General features: G+C 38.7%; 1 protein-coding gene across 1 annotated transcript; it reads right to left on the bottom strand.

Annotated features, from left to right (window-relative positions):
- Positions 1-1,795: 1,795 nt before the first annotated feature.
- Positions 1,796-16,515, bottom strand: abcg4a (ATP-binding cassette, sub-family G (WHITE), member 4a). The gene is made up of 15 exons (XM_067491857.1): positions 15,818-16,515; positions 13,206-13,443; positions 10,068-10,185; positions 9,822-9,954; positions 9,692-9,742; positions 8,993-9,138; positions 8,767-8,890; positions 8,440-8,554; positions 8,222-8,349; positions 6,574-6,672; positions 6,309-6,477; positions 6,107-6,207; positions 5,861-6,019; positions 5,396-5,514; positions 1,796-5,272 (listed from the first exon to the last, which is right to left on the bottom strand). Exons 2-15 carry the CDS (start codon positions 13,432-13,434, stop codon positions 5,047-5,049), a joined length of 1,917 nt encoding a protein of 638 aa, XP_067347958.1. The 5' UTR covers positions 13,435-13,443; positions 15,818-16,515; the 3' UTR covers positions 1,796-5,046.
- Positions 16,516-17,376: the final 861 nt, after the last annotated feature.

Consider the following 17,376-nt stretch of genomic DNA (forward strand, 5'->3'; position numbering starts at 1 on the left):
ATGCTGTTAAGGCTGTTGTACTGATACACATAAGATGTTATTTCAAATGACAACTAAGCCAAAATAAATAGTGTGGCTGAAACAGTAGAACCCCCTTTTCTTATACTGCACTTCAGTACGACTCAACTAAACAAATTGGCCTCAATAATAAACGCATAGCAGAATTATTACCTTTCTGACAAAACCAAAAAAACCAAAAAAACTGAGAAATAATAACTTTGTAAAAGTAGAATTCATGGTAGAGCTGCTGTATTCGATTGCATTAAATTGCACAGGGGATCATAATAAACATTTGTTAAGAGAGATGGACAGTCCGAGGCCTGTTTAAATATCTGGGGTTGCAAATAACTGTAGGATTTTTAACCCAAGTCATTTTTAACACAAAAGAGTAGATAAAATAAAAGACTCTGTTCTAATTTTAGCCATAAAAACATTCTTGTAGGATTTAACTCGCATCTACAGATAGAGTGGCTCAGAATTGCTGCTTTCATCTGGCTGTCAGGGAGTTGTCAGCTGAATGTCAGCCTCCCCTTCTCCTGATAAAAGGTAATGCTCTGCTCAGAGGCAGCAGTGCAGGCTATTGATGACTTAACAAAGTTTTAAAAAATAAAAGTTCTTCAGTTGAGCAATTAGCAGAAGTAGCTCAGCAGATCACAGAGTGTTCAGGACTACAGCTGTTACTGTAGGACTCCAGTCAAGTTTAACAGCAGGAGGAGAGTCTGAAATTAAATAGCAGCACAATGTTATAACTTGCTGAGGGAGGGGGGCACTCCATTGTTATTGTATTTATTCATTACATTTTATTGTATTTTATTTAAAATATCCAACAGATTCTAGAAACAATAATTGAATTTACATGGACTTAAGTAACCAGGCTACAGTCGGCTTTCTCACAAAAGCTGATTTTTTTAAGTATTATGTAAACTGTAAAGGTGATTTCTGAATTCAGGTTCGGGAATTAGGGAATCCTGGCTTCTCCAGGTTGATTTCTGTCGGGAAATGCCAATTTATCTGCCTTGTATAACCAGGTTTCTAATTGGCCTTTTCCAACTGTACATGTGTGTAACAAAGGGCTGCAAACAGGAACACGCAGCTGAGTGAAATAATAAGCGAAAGTAGAGATTGTTGACGGGCAATGCTGCCTCATTTTTACAACAAAGGCTGCCTAAAGTCAGATAAAAAATGTGACTAAACAAAGTGCATCATAGAAGTCTAGAAGTCACTTTCTCATGTGGATTTTTTTTTCAGTGGATCAGCTGCATTTGTTCTTCCTAGAGTCCTGTTGATGTTGTATAGTTCCAAGCATTCCACGATCAATGTGTGGCGCATTGAGTCATAGGTTTTCGTGTAGTCAATCCAGGCAGTGCGCAGGTTGGTATGTCTGGTCTTGCAGTTTCGAGTGACTAATATATCTACCAGTAGCTCGTGCTTTGCTCCTCTGGTGTTACTAACAATTCCATTCCGGGCCCCCGATCAGTCAGTTTATGTATTGAGCCATTTGCTGCTCATCTTAGCTGCTGTAATGTCTGACACTTCAATATTGTACAGAGGCCGGTTATTGGGAAAATAAAATTCTCCCTTCTAGGGTTTCAGTCTCCCGTCTTGGTATGTCTGCTCTTATGTTGTTACCCTCCCACTGAAAGTGCATTTTAGATGGCTCAGTGGAGAACATCAGGTTTATAATCCTGGCTTCAATGTCTCTGGAGTACCTCTTCAGACAGGTGTCAAGGGAATAACACCAACTAACATAGTAAGTGCATAAAATATATCATCACATACACACTGAACAAGGGAAAAGGTTATAAATGATCTTTATTATAATCCTTGGAACAGCGTTCAGTATAGAGAGGTTGTAATTTTTGAGTTGAGAAACTAAATGAAATTGCAAGTGATAAACAATTTATTCAGATGAACAACCAGTGTTAAACAGTCTTGACATCACTTATTTCCAATTAGGCAACCATACCTTTCAAAGGGATAACCTGCATATTATTATCTATTATTAGTATCTGTGCATGATTGATAGCACTAAAGTCAGATGCTTTGTAGTGACAAACAGATCAAATAATGACATGATGAATTAAAATGTGACTCATCTGCATCCAAATGACTAAATCTGATTAGAACTGAATTACTATACATGTATTTATATATATAAAGGATTACTTGTCTGACCTGGGGACACTGGAAAACAGCCTAAGAAACTGTTGAAAGAGGAAAAGTAGAAATCAGAAAAACAGTGGGACATACATTACTACAAACATTGATTGAATGTCAGTTTAGGTTACTGTCTTTGGTCAGCAAATTAACAAGGACATTATCAACAGCCTAATCTCACTGAGAATTGCACCCACTATATTTCACATTTTGCAGTAGAGGGAGGCTGATTTCTTAACATTTACATTTACATTTACTCATTTGGCAGACACTTTTATCCAAAGCCACTCAAAAGTGAGGTAAAAGGCAAGCAAAAATTTGTTTCCTTCTTGATATCACAGAGTTTCCGAGACTGGACTTCAGCATTGCTAACTATTCCTTTGTTTTCTTTTTTTTTAGATTCTTATATGTTCCCAAAACAAGGTCACAGCCATGATACAAGAAATGTTAAAACACATATTTGCTCTTTTGGCAGTAAAACCAACTTTATGCAAATTTTTTATTTACTACTTAACCAGTTACCTTAATGGATTCTGAGATTAAAAGTTGTATTATTTTATCCAGCAACAATCAACAGTAAATTATTCTGCTTTTGTCCTTCTAGTTAAATCACTAAGAGGATCATCCAGTAACCATGTCTATCAAATTTGCCTCTTTTGACAAAGAGAAGCGAGAAAGACACAAATAAAATGAAAGGTGAAAAAAATTACATATTGCAACATCACGTATTCCCTTTATGAATTGGCCTCATGGGGTAAAAAAAAAACATTGGTTTGTTATTGCACATAATAAATAAATAGTCAAATCAAGTTCTTAATACGAAACATATCATCTGACTGATGCCACAGCAGTGGGAGGTATAACAATTAAACATCACAACGTTAACTATTGCTATTAATTAATGACTGAATTTGCAGTCGTGTCTCTGTAAGATTCCACCTGCTGAACAATGATTACTAATCTAACCTCTGTAGCTACATAATGATACATTTGGTTGATTGTTGCTTCTTTTTGCCATCTTCTATCTGGCACATTTCACACACTTCCTTATTATCTTCACACTCCTGATTCCTTTTTTAAATTTTTTTAACACTAGTGACGCACAGTTCATTCCAGATGTTCTAAAAATGTTCGGCAGAGGATTTGCATCTCCTCAAACAGGAGGATGCATAGATTTGGATGATGAAATTAAACCATTATGGTATTCTCAGAAATTTAATATTTCATAAATTTCATTCCTAAAGTGAACATGCAACATTCAGTTGCTGTTTTCCCGTTATACTTTCAAGCAGCACTCATCACATTTATAAAAATAAAACCAAATATAAATAAATAAAAAATAATTAACATACATTGAAAAGTGCATTTGTTTACAGCATGACATACTCACTGTACAATCATTGATTATATACTCACATTATTTTATGCATTATAATAAGGATTACTAAGAAGCATAGTTTAAGTAAGAAACATTTCATAGCAAGTCTATTGGAAAATATTTGCGATTCCCTGTGACAATGAGAGGCTCTTCTAAACATTGTCCAGGGTAAAAGTGTATCTTTGCTTGTGTGAGTGCATGTGTCCACATGTACCTGTGTGTGTGTGTGTGTGTGAGTGTGAGTGTGAGTTTGTGTGTGTGTGTGTGTGTGTGTGTGTGTGTGTGTGAGTGTGCGACAACCAGAATAAGGTGTATGTACAAACAATGAAGCAGAAGAAACTCAAATCATTCTAGTTCAGAGGCACAAAAACTGCCCAGCCAGCATTTCAAGTATCTAGCATTGGTTTGGACAACACACATCTGTCAGACATCAGCTAAGCAGAGAGAAAGAGAAGGAGGGGAACAGGGGAGGAGGCAGCTAAAGAGTCACACAACAAGTGGAAACGAGCAGTTCAAGGAATTATGTCCAAAGAGAGACACCGACTAGAGAAACATCCATGTCTTTAACCATAGAAGAGGTTGTTGCACTTCACCTGTAACAGCATTCTCCCAGCAGTCACACTTGCTTTCACATTTTGCTGCCAGTTCATCGAATGCATTATCAGTTATGGCAAAAACACATGTGTTTCAAAGTATTCATGGGCCTGATCACACAGTAAGACACGCTGCTGGACATTTTTACATATCATCCTAAATATCCTGTCATGGTCAGCAGCAGGCCAAAATGCAGATGAAAATGATCTACGTTGGAAATGGAACACAAGGACAGTAATTCACTGGCAGTTTTCACAAGCATCTGTGCATCAGCGTCTTGGTAAGGGCACTGGATAAGATGATCCGACAAGTGAGAGAGAGCTGCACAGATGTTTCCTTGCATGGGAAGTTGCCACTGAAGTTCCACTGAAATTGTTCCTGTGGCATCTTGATCTGTGATGTCCAAATAAATATCAAATAACTGGATTCTGATGTAGACATTAGGTTGAAAAGCTACAAATTACTGAACACACTCTTTCAGTATGACTCCCCATAACCACGGAAGCTTTAGATTATTCTTCATTAGGCTCTTTGTTGGTGTGGCCAAATAAGTATAAATGCCCGGAAATTCTTCAATTCAAAGAAACATGCTTACTGCTACTTTTTTAGGGTTCCTGTTTAAGTATGGTGCAGACACTATAATTTAGGAAGATAATAGTATTCTGAGACATACTGTTACTCGGAGAGTCAATGATGATGGTCAAACAAAAATCTGAACTTGTGTTTTTCTTGAATAGGAAACAGTTTTAAAGATGATTTTATACTGTACATTTTGGCTAATTGTACAGCACAGCTCTGCAGGATTTGTGTCTTTGTACATGTATGTGACAAACAGAGCAATAGAGACAATGTGTTTGCTTATTATCTCACACTGCTGTACGAGTGTCTGGATCCATCTACGATAGTAATTGAATGTCTTAACGCTCCGACTTGACTTTGTAGCGCAGGACCAGGTAAGTAGCCAGTCTGAGGATCAGGAAGAAAGCCCCCAGCACTATGAAGTCCACGTAGAGCTTTGCGTCCTCCACATCCAATAGCTGCAGGACCTCTTCTGGTTTTTGGAACTTACACACTAGACCCGGACACTCCAATTCTGAGCGATTCATACCATATATAGAGAGTATCACCCCCTCAAAGCCATACCTGAGAAGTGACATTTTAAACATCAGTTATTTCAAATCAGAGACAGTCTCCATGTATAAAACAATGGCCAGAATTCTATTAATACTGTTGATAGAAATCAATGATGTATAATGCTGTATCTACCTGACATAAGAGACATAAGAGCTCCACTGTAGATATTTGGGAATGGTGTCAAAATTGACAAAGAACCCAGAGAAGAGGAGCACAGGTATGGCTGTGACTGGACCCACAAAGGTGGCCACCTGTGCAACAAAAAATCAGTAATAGTATATATAGTATATAATAGTATTATAAATAGCAAAATAATAGTTTTATACGCTTTTAAATGTGAGTCAAAACACTAGTCAGAACCTCATAGGAACACTGAAACATTATTTAATCATTTATCATTTTCATACTAGCCTTTGAAGGAATGCTTTTAATTGATGCCTAACAATTGCTTGCATGAAAAGTGCATTGTGATCTTTTTAAGAAATATACCAAAAAAAAAAAAAAACCCAAAACAGTTTCAGTGTTCATGTTGGCACCCGACTATTGTTTAAAGACACATAAAAAAATGTAAAACCTAAGGTATGCACATGGACCTACCTGCAGAGATGTTGATGCAGCCCCTATGAGCAGACCCAGGGATTGGGCTACCAGAGCAGTGGATGTGGACAAGGCCATGAAAAGCAAGTAGCGACTCGCCTCTGGAGGCTGTGCTGTCATCCAGTACACTATACTACAGTACATGATTGGACACATCACCTACGCAAGAGATGTTTTAGAGTCATTATTTTAAATCCTACTCTATGCATATCCAAACCACTGTGCATTTAACTAATAGAAATGTACCTGGAATGGTATGTCAGCCATGGTTTTGGCTAAGTAATAGGCTTTCAGGCTGTACCAGTAGTTGAGATGTTCCCTTACAAACACTGACATCTCCTGTGGAACTGCAAAACAACAGCAGAGTTAAAACATTATCCACTTCAACCGGAATAATGCCACACACTGAGTCAACGTTTCCACTCTCTCTCTAGAGTTAGCATCTTACAGGTCAGGACAGTGGGCATCAGGGCAGCAAACATGAGGAACAGCATGGAGAAGAAGAGGAAGCCAGTGTTGTTGAAGACCTTGCTGGCATCATTTCCAATTTTGAGATAGAGCAGACCAATCAGCACTCCAATAGCCAGGTGGGACATTACCCTGAGATGGGTGAGCACCTTTAAAAAGCAAAGCAGCATCAGCACAACTCAAAACTTAGTGGTATTATTCCTGTCAAATTTGAGCAGGAACCATTCATAAAATAGTTACTTTACCGTGTCTCTGCATATTGTAGTAAAGGTTCTTTTGAATAGGATGCAGAACTGTGTGAATGTACTGGTGGCAAAGCTGTGTTTCTCAAGGGTACCCGTGTCCTGTAGAAAAAGAAGGTAAGAATGTGTTACACACAGATGCAAGAATGTTTCCTTACACTGTACCTGGAGTAAACAGTAGACAAGGTCAACAACCCACCAGCTACTCTAGACTAAACAGCTCACATGTCAATGGGATCTTGGGCCAAACTAAGACTGCCGGCCTTTAGCTTTATATTTAATTATTATTATTTTTTATTCTCCACCAATCAACAATTAACCAATAAACCAACAATCAAGCAATTGAACATATTGTACAAAATGTCAGATGATTCCCAAAATAATGCTGAAATGTCAGTACATAAATGCATTTTGTCCTTAAACTACAAACAAAATAAGAAATAAATAAATAGATTGCATCCCCTCATTTCAAAATGTCCAAAATATAAAATAAAAAGTTTTTCCATCAATATAAAATTTAATGCAAATTGAGCTAGTAGAATTTTGTAATACCTTTAATTAATTCAATTTTTTATAATACTTTTATAAAGGTTTTAATGATCTGATCATTGTGTGCTAGCTGAATGTGGATTATTATTATGTAAGATTTATGGTTAAGTTTGCATACCCTACAAGCCATTTCAGTATAAGAGGATGCAAACCACACATAATGTTAATGGTCAAATAGTGCATGTGACAGTAAGATAATGGGAATTATACTGGTGCTAAAGTTTGCATCCCCTCAATAAAAATAATTACAAATTAATTAAATTAATTTCTGATGAAGGAACATTTCTACTAGCAGATTGTGGATTCAATATTATATTGATTAAAGAAGAATTGTTTCATTTATTTTGCCTTTTCAAAATGAGCTTAAACTTATGCAACCAACTGTAATTAAAACTTCCAGACACAGAATGCACAGTTATGTCACTTACAGAGCAAGCTGGGTAATTAATGAAAGATGCCTACTGGTACAACACTATCCTAAATCAGGCAATAAAATCTGATGAAAGACACAATAGGCTGAAATTTAGGTTATGGACACTATTGTAACATAATTTCTTTGTCTGTGGTAACAGTTACTAACTCATATCTACCGAGAAAAATCTAGAAGAAGTTAGAAAGGCCAACAGAAAATGATCAATAAACTAATTAAATATTTAGAATAGAAAAGGGCAACATTATAGGAAGAATAATACAGGACGTGTTTGGTGGGTTTTTGAATCAGCCTTTAGCTGATACTCTAATCAAACGTGACGTATGAATTTGAGAAACAGAGAGCAAAAGGAAGCTATAGGAGGGGCTGAGGAGATGGAGCAGAGAGGTGCAATGGTTGGGCTAAACAGCATTAATGTGGACAGGAAAGGATGGCATCATTCCTATTTCAGTGGAATGCGATTTGTTTGGTAGTGATCTTTTATAACCAAATTTAAGGTTCAAATAAGTAATTAAAGGAAATCAACATTATTTTAGTTTGTTTGATGAATGGGGAGTTTGTTATTTCTGTCACATACACTTTGACCATGTAGTGGGTCTTACAACTATTGTCCCTCAAATCAAGCAAAGAAAAACTTAGGTTAAATGAGGTTAAATGGCTGGTTTCACTTACACTGTGACACTGAGATGGACAGGAGTCCCTTGAGTTCTTCTTGCCCTCATCAGAGCAAAGACCACCTTGAACTGCCTCAAACAGCACTGGATTCAGATCCCCATACTCCCCGGATGCCACTTCAATGACTGGGAGTAGAGTGGACAAGCTAGTGAAAAAAAATACACTTACAAAGATAGGCACACAGTCACTTGTTTGCTTGGGCATGTTTGACTTACTGAAATCAGCAGGATTGTGATAGGTTGGGCAGTGGAGCCCCAGGTTCTTCAGATAAGGGATGAGGTAAGGGACTGTGCCCTTGTATATGCACTGACCCTGACTGAGGATGTACAGCTGGTAGATAAGGAATACAGGTAAAGAGCAATCAATCATAATTTCCAACTCACTTACTCCCTGAATAATATATGAACGCCAGACAAAACAACAGACATCAACTATGACTTCTTGTCAGCAGGAAAATGAAGCACTCTAACCTGTGGCTAGAAGTATCCAGAAGTATGTAAAAAGCTAATAGATACGTGTTGAACACGACAAGCATTAGTTACCTTATCAAACATCTCAAAGAGCTTGGCGCTAGGCTGATGAATGGTGCAGATGATTGTCCTTCCTCCCTGAGCGAGGGACTTCATGAGGGAAACAACCTGGAAACAGGATGAGCTGTCCAGACCACTAGAAACAAGGTGAGACAGGAAACCCGAGAGACAGATGCACTATTTACTCCATGTATGTGTTGGGATTACACTGATTTAAAGTGAGAGAGGGACATTTTACCTGGTGGGCTCATCAAAGAACATGACAGGAGGATTATTGACCAGCTCAAGGGCAATCGCCAGTCTTTTACACTGACCACCAGAAAGTGAGTTGGTACGTGTCTGAGCACACTCCAGAAGACCGAGGGCAGTCAGGATCTCGTCCACCTTGGACACAAGTGAATGAATCATTGTTGGTACAAAAGAGGTGGGAGAGAGGACTTTTATAATTGCATGCCCCGGTGTGACAATATTGAAATACGTCATGTCATGATGTAGAAGAACTCGGATGCAGATAAGAAATCAGACATCAACTTTATAATGTCCTGCCTTTTTTTCTGCAGTGTCAGCTTTCTTCATGGCTCTGAGTTGAGTGGGAGGCTACGTTTGCAAAATATTTGTGTTTGTACAATACAAGTCAAATTGTTATTTAATGAAACTACTAGCAATGAGGCCACTCTTTGTTCTTATTTGGTTTATTTCTGTGGATCATATGGATCTTAGAGGTATGTGATTTCCTGTATATAGATGACCACTGTACTTAATGTCATCTTGTCTGACCCCTTCCTTGATGGTGGGATCGAATTGTGTTTGTTTTGAAAATGTTTAGGTATAAATTACTTAAACAGCTGCCTGATGTGGACAAACATCTGTAGTTTTGCATGTCCCCGACTGAAAACGAATGCTGTATAACTAATGCATTATGCATATCCATACTTACAAGTTCTTTTTTGACCTGGGTGCTCTCATTGAGTTTCAGATTGGCAGAAACCTAAAAGTCAGAATTAAACATGTAATTAATTAAAAGCAGGATGACATTAAATGTTAGAAGTTTTTGTTGTTAATCTCACCATCATGGCCTCCCTTGCAGTGAGGTGTGGCAGTAGCTTGTCATCCTGCATGATGTAACAAGACATCTTCCTGAAGGTTCTCAGGTCCCTTGGGCGTCCATTCACCAGGATCTGGCCCTTCATGCCTGTCTCCCTGTTTCCAAACAAAAAATGAAATAATGTTGCAGCCATTTTATACTTCAGTACATAATCAAATTAAAACTATGCGTAAGAGAATCTAAACCTTCTGCATACACTTAAACATACCTGTACCCTGCCAGAATATTCATGAGAGTGGATTTCCCGGCTCCAGAGGGTCCCATGATTCCAATCAGTTCTCTGCTGTTAAATCTTCCCGACAAACACTTGAGCAGTGCTTTGTAACCTGAAAAGGAGAGAGAGCAAAGTTTCTTAAGTTGCTTCTATGGATGGTTATACAGATGGTTGCCTGATTTTACTGCAGAAGGGGAACTCACAGATATTGGCACACACTGAAATTATGGTGGCACATTTGAAAAATGATTTAAAAGGTTTAAATTCAAATTCAAAAAACTGTATTTTAACAGGCTAATGGTGTATTTGTTCAGAGTAGAAAATGTAAAATGTACAAAGTTTCTGCTATTTTAAACCGCAAAGGCTCATAAAAATATAATTATAAACAGAGGTAAAAATCCATCCTATGCCAGGTCAATCTGCCTGGTTGCACCTGCTACAAAAATAATCTATTCATAACCGTTATTTATTTCAGCTTCATATTTGGTCAGTTCTCCTTTGTGCTAAAAAGTTCTACAGCAGGGACTATATCTTAGGTACCTTAGGTGGTTAGGGTGGGGCAAATCTGAGGTGGCCAATCAGGCCTGTCTGACCCCACCCTGGAACACTCCAGGAAGAAGCAAAAATATAATACACTAAGTGGCGTCAATACAAGAACCAAAGAAATTACTTATCTGCACAATGTAAAAATGGTCAGTGCCCTGCAATGGCCCAGGGTTTTTCTTGACACATTTCCTGACATACCTATTTCTTGATGCTTAGTTGAAACAGTAAACAAACAGTTTTAGAGTTTTAGAACTATCCAGATATTGATATCTTGATTTATATATAATCTGACTTGTTATCACCCTTGTCTCCCTTGCCTTAGACATCTCTTCTCTATTTGGACAGATGCTTCTTCCTTCCCAGAATATATAATTAGGGTCTCACAAGAGCATCCAGCCCCCCTCAAACCCTCACTTTAGCAATTAAGTAGTCCAATGATAGTGCACCCTCCCCACTTGCCGTATTATTACATCAGTCAGCCTCTACTCAGACAGCAGAGCAGTCTGCTGTCAGTGAAGCAGCCTTGTTAAGGCATGTGGTGCATATTAATGATCTAAAGCTGTGCTGTATGTGCTACACACTAATGACTGGGCATGTGCTAAGCCATGATACAAATGGCTCTAAAGCTATATAATGCAGGGCATAACAAAACCAAAATAAAGGAATAAAATTGGTTTTGTGTGCTTTGTGATTTCACAGTGTCCCTGTCCATGACATCAGGACATTTATTAGCTAATATACTCTGACAAAACAGCTGCAATTCCTTATATTGCAAATTCATGAGCCCCCCCTTTCTCTGATCACACAATCTACAACATAAGAAACGAGACTGCTATAATGCTCTGTGAGCTGCATGCACAAACTTTCTTTTCAAAGTCTGTTCATAAATTTTTATAGCCATTCTGCAAGTAAATGCAAAGCAGGAAGCACTGTGATACTTAAAACTATATCATGGTCTAGGAAGCACAGAGCACGATATTTATCTGTAACATGGCAACACTCTTTTTATTCCTTAAAAATTGAAATCATCAAGGCAGAAGCAATGAAGCAATTGCACAACAAAATGCAGAGCTGAAATGTCTGAGAGGTGTGTAAACATTTTCCTGCTCTCCCTCCCTTCCTGTCTTTCCCCTTCCATAGCTAGGATAGTGTTTCAACAGTTATCCCCCTCAGAATAAAAATACCCTCAACATGAAAACAGGTCACAGCAGCTTCATCCTAACAGGAATATATGGCTGTTGTTGCCAAGAAGATCAAATGCGGACAAAGGGCAGCCCAAACATTATCTAACCTTCTGGAGCCCTTTTATGATGAAAGAAACAACCGTACATTTACTGTTTTATGGTGTCTTCCTGTTAATTTATGGAATAGAGTCATACTTAGTAATTTCTTCTTGTTTTTAGAAATGACTCATAAGTAGTGTGTCAGAGACTCAAAGCTTAAAACCGATCAGTAAATTAGTAAATTACAAATGATGTTACATATTTAAGGTTTATGGTTCCTGCTGCACATCATCCTTCTCTCTTTTTGTCTTCCAGCTGTATAATTGCATTCACATTCAGTATAATTCAGCAAAAAATAAATAAATAAATAATAATAATAAAAAAAAATTTCCCAAGGAGAAGTAATCACAGCAACACACCACAGAACAACAATGTTAATCTCTGTGTGATTACACCTGTTTACAGCTTTGATCAGAGAGACAGCGACTGCAGAGAAACAGCTCTAATCTTAGCTGGTTAAATGAGACACAAACACCCACAAGCCCCTCGGAACGAACTACAGCATGTGTCAAATATTAGTCACATGCTTATTAGAAAGTAAGGTGGGGCTTGTTGTGTTGTAGGTAAATCAAGAGGCAGAAAGGTTTATACTAAGCACGATGTATGCAGCAGGAGGTTCAGTGAGCCAAATCAGAAGTGAGCCTTATAACAGACACTGCTTTATTAGTAAAAGCTAAGACATGTGCATCTATGCAATGCAGCAAAACCAATTTATAGATGTCTTGCTCCTCATCCTATCTATGCTCCTCCCCATGAATACTCTATACATTTCTGTTTCACAGTAGAACAGCCAACACTACTATAATGCAAATCAATATTATACATTATCATTTGTCCCTTCACCTGTTAAATACACAAACCATAAAAAAACAGCTAAATATAATAGTTTACTGAGGGTGGTTTGGTTGACAAGCAAAGATGACCAAAAGTAGGAGACATGTCATTCAGAAGGGTGGAGAGTTTAAATGCTTTCCATATTTCGTGAGCGGATCATTCGTCACTCCGTGCCACCGCCTACTGTCAGACAACACAGGGAAAAGATAAGCAAGCCAACCTGTGAGTGTAAATTATTTACTATGTCGAAACTCTGCTGAGTGCAGCACGGTTTGCAGGCTCACTGGCTGCTATATGGTGTGTGTGTGTGTGTGTGTGTGTGTGTCTGAAGGAATAAATGTTTTTCTTAAATGTCACAAAGGCTTTTTAATGGCTCCTTTGATATTTCTGCACTCCAGATATTGATCATCATGGGTGGTGCTTTCTTGCTCATCCATCACAGTTACTGTGTGAAGTAAGCTTGCAGTACCTCTCCTCCTCCACCAGGGACCCTCCCGGATGGTGTGCGAGAGCTCATTAAACTCAAGGTCCACAGCAGAGCGACGTGGGAGGTGGGAGAAACGCTGAGCCTCAGTGATGTGGTTCTCAACTTTCTTCAGGTGAGTGAGCAGTGGTGCCTCTTGAGGTGCTCCAACGAGGACTTTAGACTCCTCCATGGGGATGCTGACCGTGCCCTGCTCCAGAGTCCTCTCAGCCATGCTGAAAGTCTGCAAAAAAATGAAGAGTCAGTTTTTAGACTGTTTACACCCAATTTTTGATTTCAGAGGTAGATGTTTAAACTTTTAAATCTATCTTTCATATTTCCGCATTTATACAGGCTAATTGTCACAAATAAAGTTCTTCGGATTTTTTATATGAATCACAAAAGACACTGCAATCAACAAACATTAAATCCAATGACCGGTAAACAAGACAACATGCTCCCATTTAATTTAAATTGCTTTCCATTTGGTTGACTGTCTGACCCTCAGAACATGTGTTGCAGGAATGATTTTAGAATGACTGCAGACATTGACTTTAAACCAAGTGCTAGACATGATCTGATTATAGTTTATTTTATAAGCTAGCAGCTTGAGGAAAATGAGATTATGAGTGTGAGGAGTTAGGATCTCATTTCAACCCTGCAGCACACTCATACTGCTGATTCACATAAAATTTCCTACTAGACAAGAAGGCCTGTCGGAAGTGTCTGTTAAAACCACATAAAGCCTGCTGATCCATTAGCTTCCAACCATCTCAAACTGAACCAACACACTGTTGCCAAAACATCACTATACAATGTATGTGGTACATTTGGCATTGAAAATTTATTCCAAATATGTTATTATTATTTCATTAATAAAGTAAAGGTCAGTAAGTATTTACCAAAAATGCACCAGCACTAAATAAGTAAATGAAGCAGACTAAAAGTGCCATGTGCGTGATGCAAATGAGAAGTATCCATAGCATTATGTGAGTGTTTTAGCTCTAAATTACAAACAGTTCAGTTCTTTGTTTAAATATGTTTATGGGCAGTGTTTAAAGCTAAGTGTGTTTTATTCTAAATGAATTGTGCTTTCTCCACACTCTGCATGATAGAACCATAGTGAAATTGAAGGTGGACTTAAATAATGGATAGATACAGTGTGAAGCAACAGAGAAAAAGCTTTAAAAGGTCGTGTTTAAAGCAATATTTAGAGCAGGATTGGTATTTAAAAGGTGCTTGATAATTAATGCTAATTACAGTAACATGTACCTCAGTGTGGATCAGATGAATGTGGAAACTGTAGTTTAAACAATGCATTACTTTGAATGAGTGGTCTACAGATGTTTGAGTAGACGTTTGTGGGCCATGAAGGCTTTAACATTTTTGTTACCTATAAATACCAAAGTAGCTATTGAAAGTGTTCTAAAGTAGAACCAGATCTCCCGGATTGCTAAAGTAGATACAGATATATTTGTCTATGTTAATTTGAATGATACAAAAACATATTCGTAAGACAAATGCAAATGGTATTTTCATTTGAGAGATTCATCACATAGGTGGATTTCATGTCTACTAAATCTCTTGACTCTGTCAAAATAGTTGAGAAACAATTTGGGTTGAAATTGGATTTACTATACAAATTACATATTTAAGGTTGCTTTAAACATTGTGGGCAGATACAAAGGTAAAACGAAACAGACTTGACACAGAACATTGTCCTTTTGGGCCAAACATAAGTTAGTAAATATTCTGCTTTTTAGGACATATCTACAGATCCATCTGGGTGGATGAGCTGAGCTGCTATTAGCTCTGACTAGTTCATACACATTTCACCTCATCAACAGATCATTATGTGAAACTATTGATGTCAGACAAATGGTTACTGTAATTTTGATGAACGTGAGGCAGTCCCCACTCTTCTCACAGGCAAAGAAATGAGAGACATCTGTAGTCTGTGCAAAGAAAGTCAAATTCTGCTCCCATACACACTTAAACTCATATCATGCATGCACACATAATAACTGTATACAAACAACCACTGCTGCCATACAGTGCAGTGTAGTAGTACCCAGCAGCTACTTTTTACTACCCGTGACCAATGAGTTCTAAAATATCCTCATGTAAGGAGGATGAGTGAAGTAAATTGGCCATGGCTTCTATTGATCATCCTGCCATTAGTGAATTTCCATTACCAGCCTACATATAAGCCCCGTGAAACACAGAGAGACTTTAATGGCCTCTCAGTCAGATGAAGGCCTCCATGTTCTGCTGTGTGGGGCCCCAAAGCCAGGACATGTGAGCACACACAGCTGCAGTAGAGATCTCCTAAGTGGATGAAATATGATCATTAAATGTGTGTGTAGCTTTGCAGTGGTGTGGTGACTCTGAAGTCTACACTGACTTGTCAGTGATGAGGGATGCTCCCGGCTCCTCAAACAACAAATGGATGAATGGAAACATAAGTCTCTATTTAGCCTGAAAATGACAGAGCAGTTTTGAAAAGAGACATGGCAATGGGGAGATGTGTCATAACTGAGCCTGTTCAGAGGAAATCTTTAGTCCTTCGGTATGCTGCGTTGCACATGCACACTCACACACGCACCCACTGGACATACTTATTATTGTGCGTTGAAATGACCAGATGAGAAGCTCAGCCCTTGTTATCTTCTGTGGGTGAGAGCAACAGCGCTCGGTTGATCCTGTCAGACAATATAGTGCAATCCCGCTCTATGAGAAGGTCCCGTAACACAGTCACAGACAGCCTAAAAGCAATAAGATGCTCACTGTGCGCCACAGTCCTGGAAAAATCCGGATCGGTTGTGAAATACCAAAGGAATGAGCTGTGTTCTCCTCCTCAGTATCCCTCGGGGTGCGGCGCACGCCATCCCGCATCCACTACAGCAGGTCCTAAGACTGAAATCATATCCGGCCTCAAACTATGACTGCATCCCAGAGAATTGTCAGGGGAGCAGGGTGAATGTCATGTTTCTTCTCGATTAGATTATTCCCTTCGCTAAATCCATCCGTCCTGAACTCACGTCGAAATATTCAGACGCATCCTCAGCAGTGGTGTTGATGACAGTCCTCAGACGCTGACATCGGGGGCGAAACAAAAACAGTAAAACGGCTCTGCAGATACTTCAGCAGCATCAGTAGCAGCTCGATGTGGAGCAGCCGCCGTTATCCTCTTACCGGTTAGTGCGTCTGTGTGGTACGCACGCCGGTCTGGGATGCAGGGCGTTGCTGGCAGGATGCTACTAGCGGAGGGGTGGGGGGACATGTCGTTTTGCGTTTGATCGTTTCCTCCTGATACTCATTCTGTTGTTTGAGGACCTCTAAAATCTAAAACAAACTACAGAACACCTGTGAATTAAAATAGATTAATTGATAGTATAGTTGTATAGAAGGCATTGCTTGGGGTTTTTATGGTCTTTTAGGCTCAAAAGTTGAAATTACTTTTGATTCAGTCAAATCTTTTCTCAAAGCCTGTTTCGTAAAATTTCCATATTAAATTCAGTTTAAATATTTTAAGTTTCCCATCTTTTAATCTTTGGCTACTTGGGTTTGTTGTCTCCAGGGAAATCGTGAGAAATTGGAATGAGGCAAAGAAAATGAGACATGGCCAGATTGTGAAAATTATTACTTTTTCTTTATCGGTGTTCACACACAACGCTCATACGGATGATAAATGTGGCCCCATCGCGGTCACCAGTCATTACACTGTTTTGGACAGTTAAATAAATATGGGGAATAGTTAATTTAGGCCCCTCTGTCTCTTTAAAGGCTGCACCTGCGCAGCTGCCTGGTGCTGATGCTGCAGTGCCCCGGTTATTTTCGGTAGAACAGACGGGGTTACTCGCGTTCAAGCGGGCCCTCAAAGCCTTACATCACCCTTGAGAGGAAATCAAAGCCACTTTTAGACAATCTCACCTGTCTCTTATTCAGACCAATTACTTTAATTTCAGCAGCAACCCATCTCTCTCTCCCTCTCATAATCTGTTTTCAGCCATGTGTGACAACATGGACATTTGAATCCATCATGTCAAAGCTTTGAGATTATGATCAAGCCCATGATTTGCACCATGGTCTTGTTTTTCTGTAACTTAGCCTCTTTCAGTTTCCAAAATAAAGAAAAGTAATGTTTTCAGGCTTCAGTACAGTAAGTGTTACATGC

Source organism: Channa argus, chromosome 22 (genome assembly GCF_033026475.1).
Source record: "Channa argus isolate prfri chromosome 22, Channa argus male v1.0, whole genome shotgun sequence".
NCBI classification, from domain to species: domain Eukaryota; kingdom Metazoa; phylum Chordata; class Actinopteri; order Anabantiformes; family Channidae; genus Channa; species Channa argus.

Bases quoted from the DNA above. Each gene is read 5' to 3' on its own strand.
- abcg4a (XM_067491857.1), bottom strand. From the start codon at position 13,434: ATGGCTGAGAGGACTCTGGAGCAGGGCACGGTCAGCATCCCCATGGAG. The intron at 6,208-6,308 runs GTAAGATGCTAA...GTTGTTTTGCAG, and splicing joins GATGCCCACTGTCCTGACCT to TTCCACAGGAGATGTCAGTG. The intron at 5,273-5,395 runs GTAGATACAGCA...GTCACTTCTCAG, and splicing joins TCTTATGTCTCTTATGTCAG to GTATGGCTTTGAGGGGGTGA.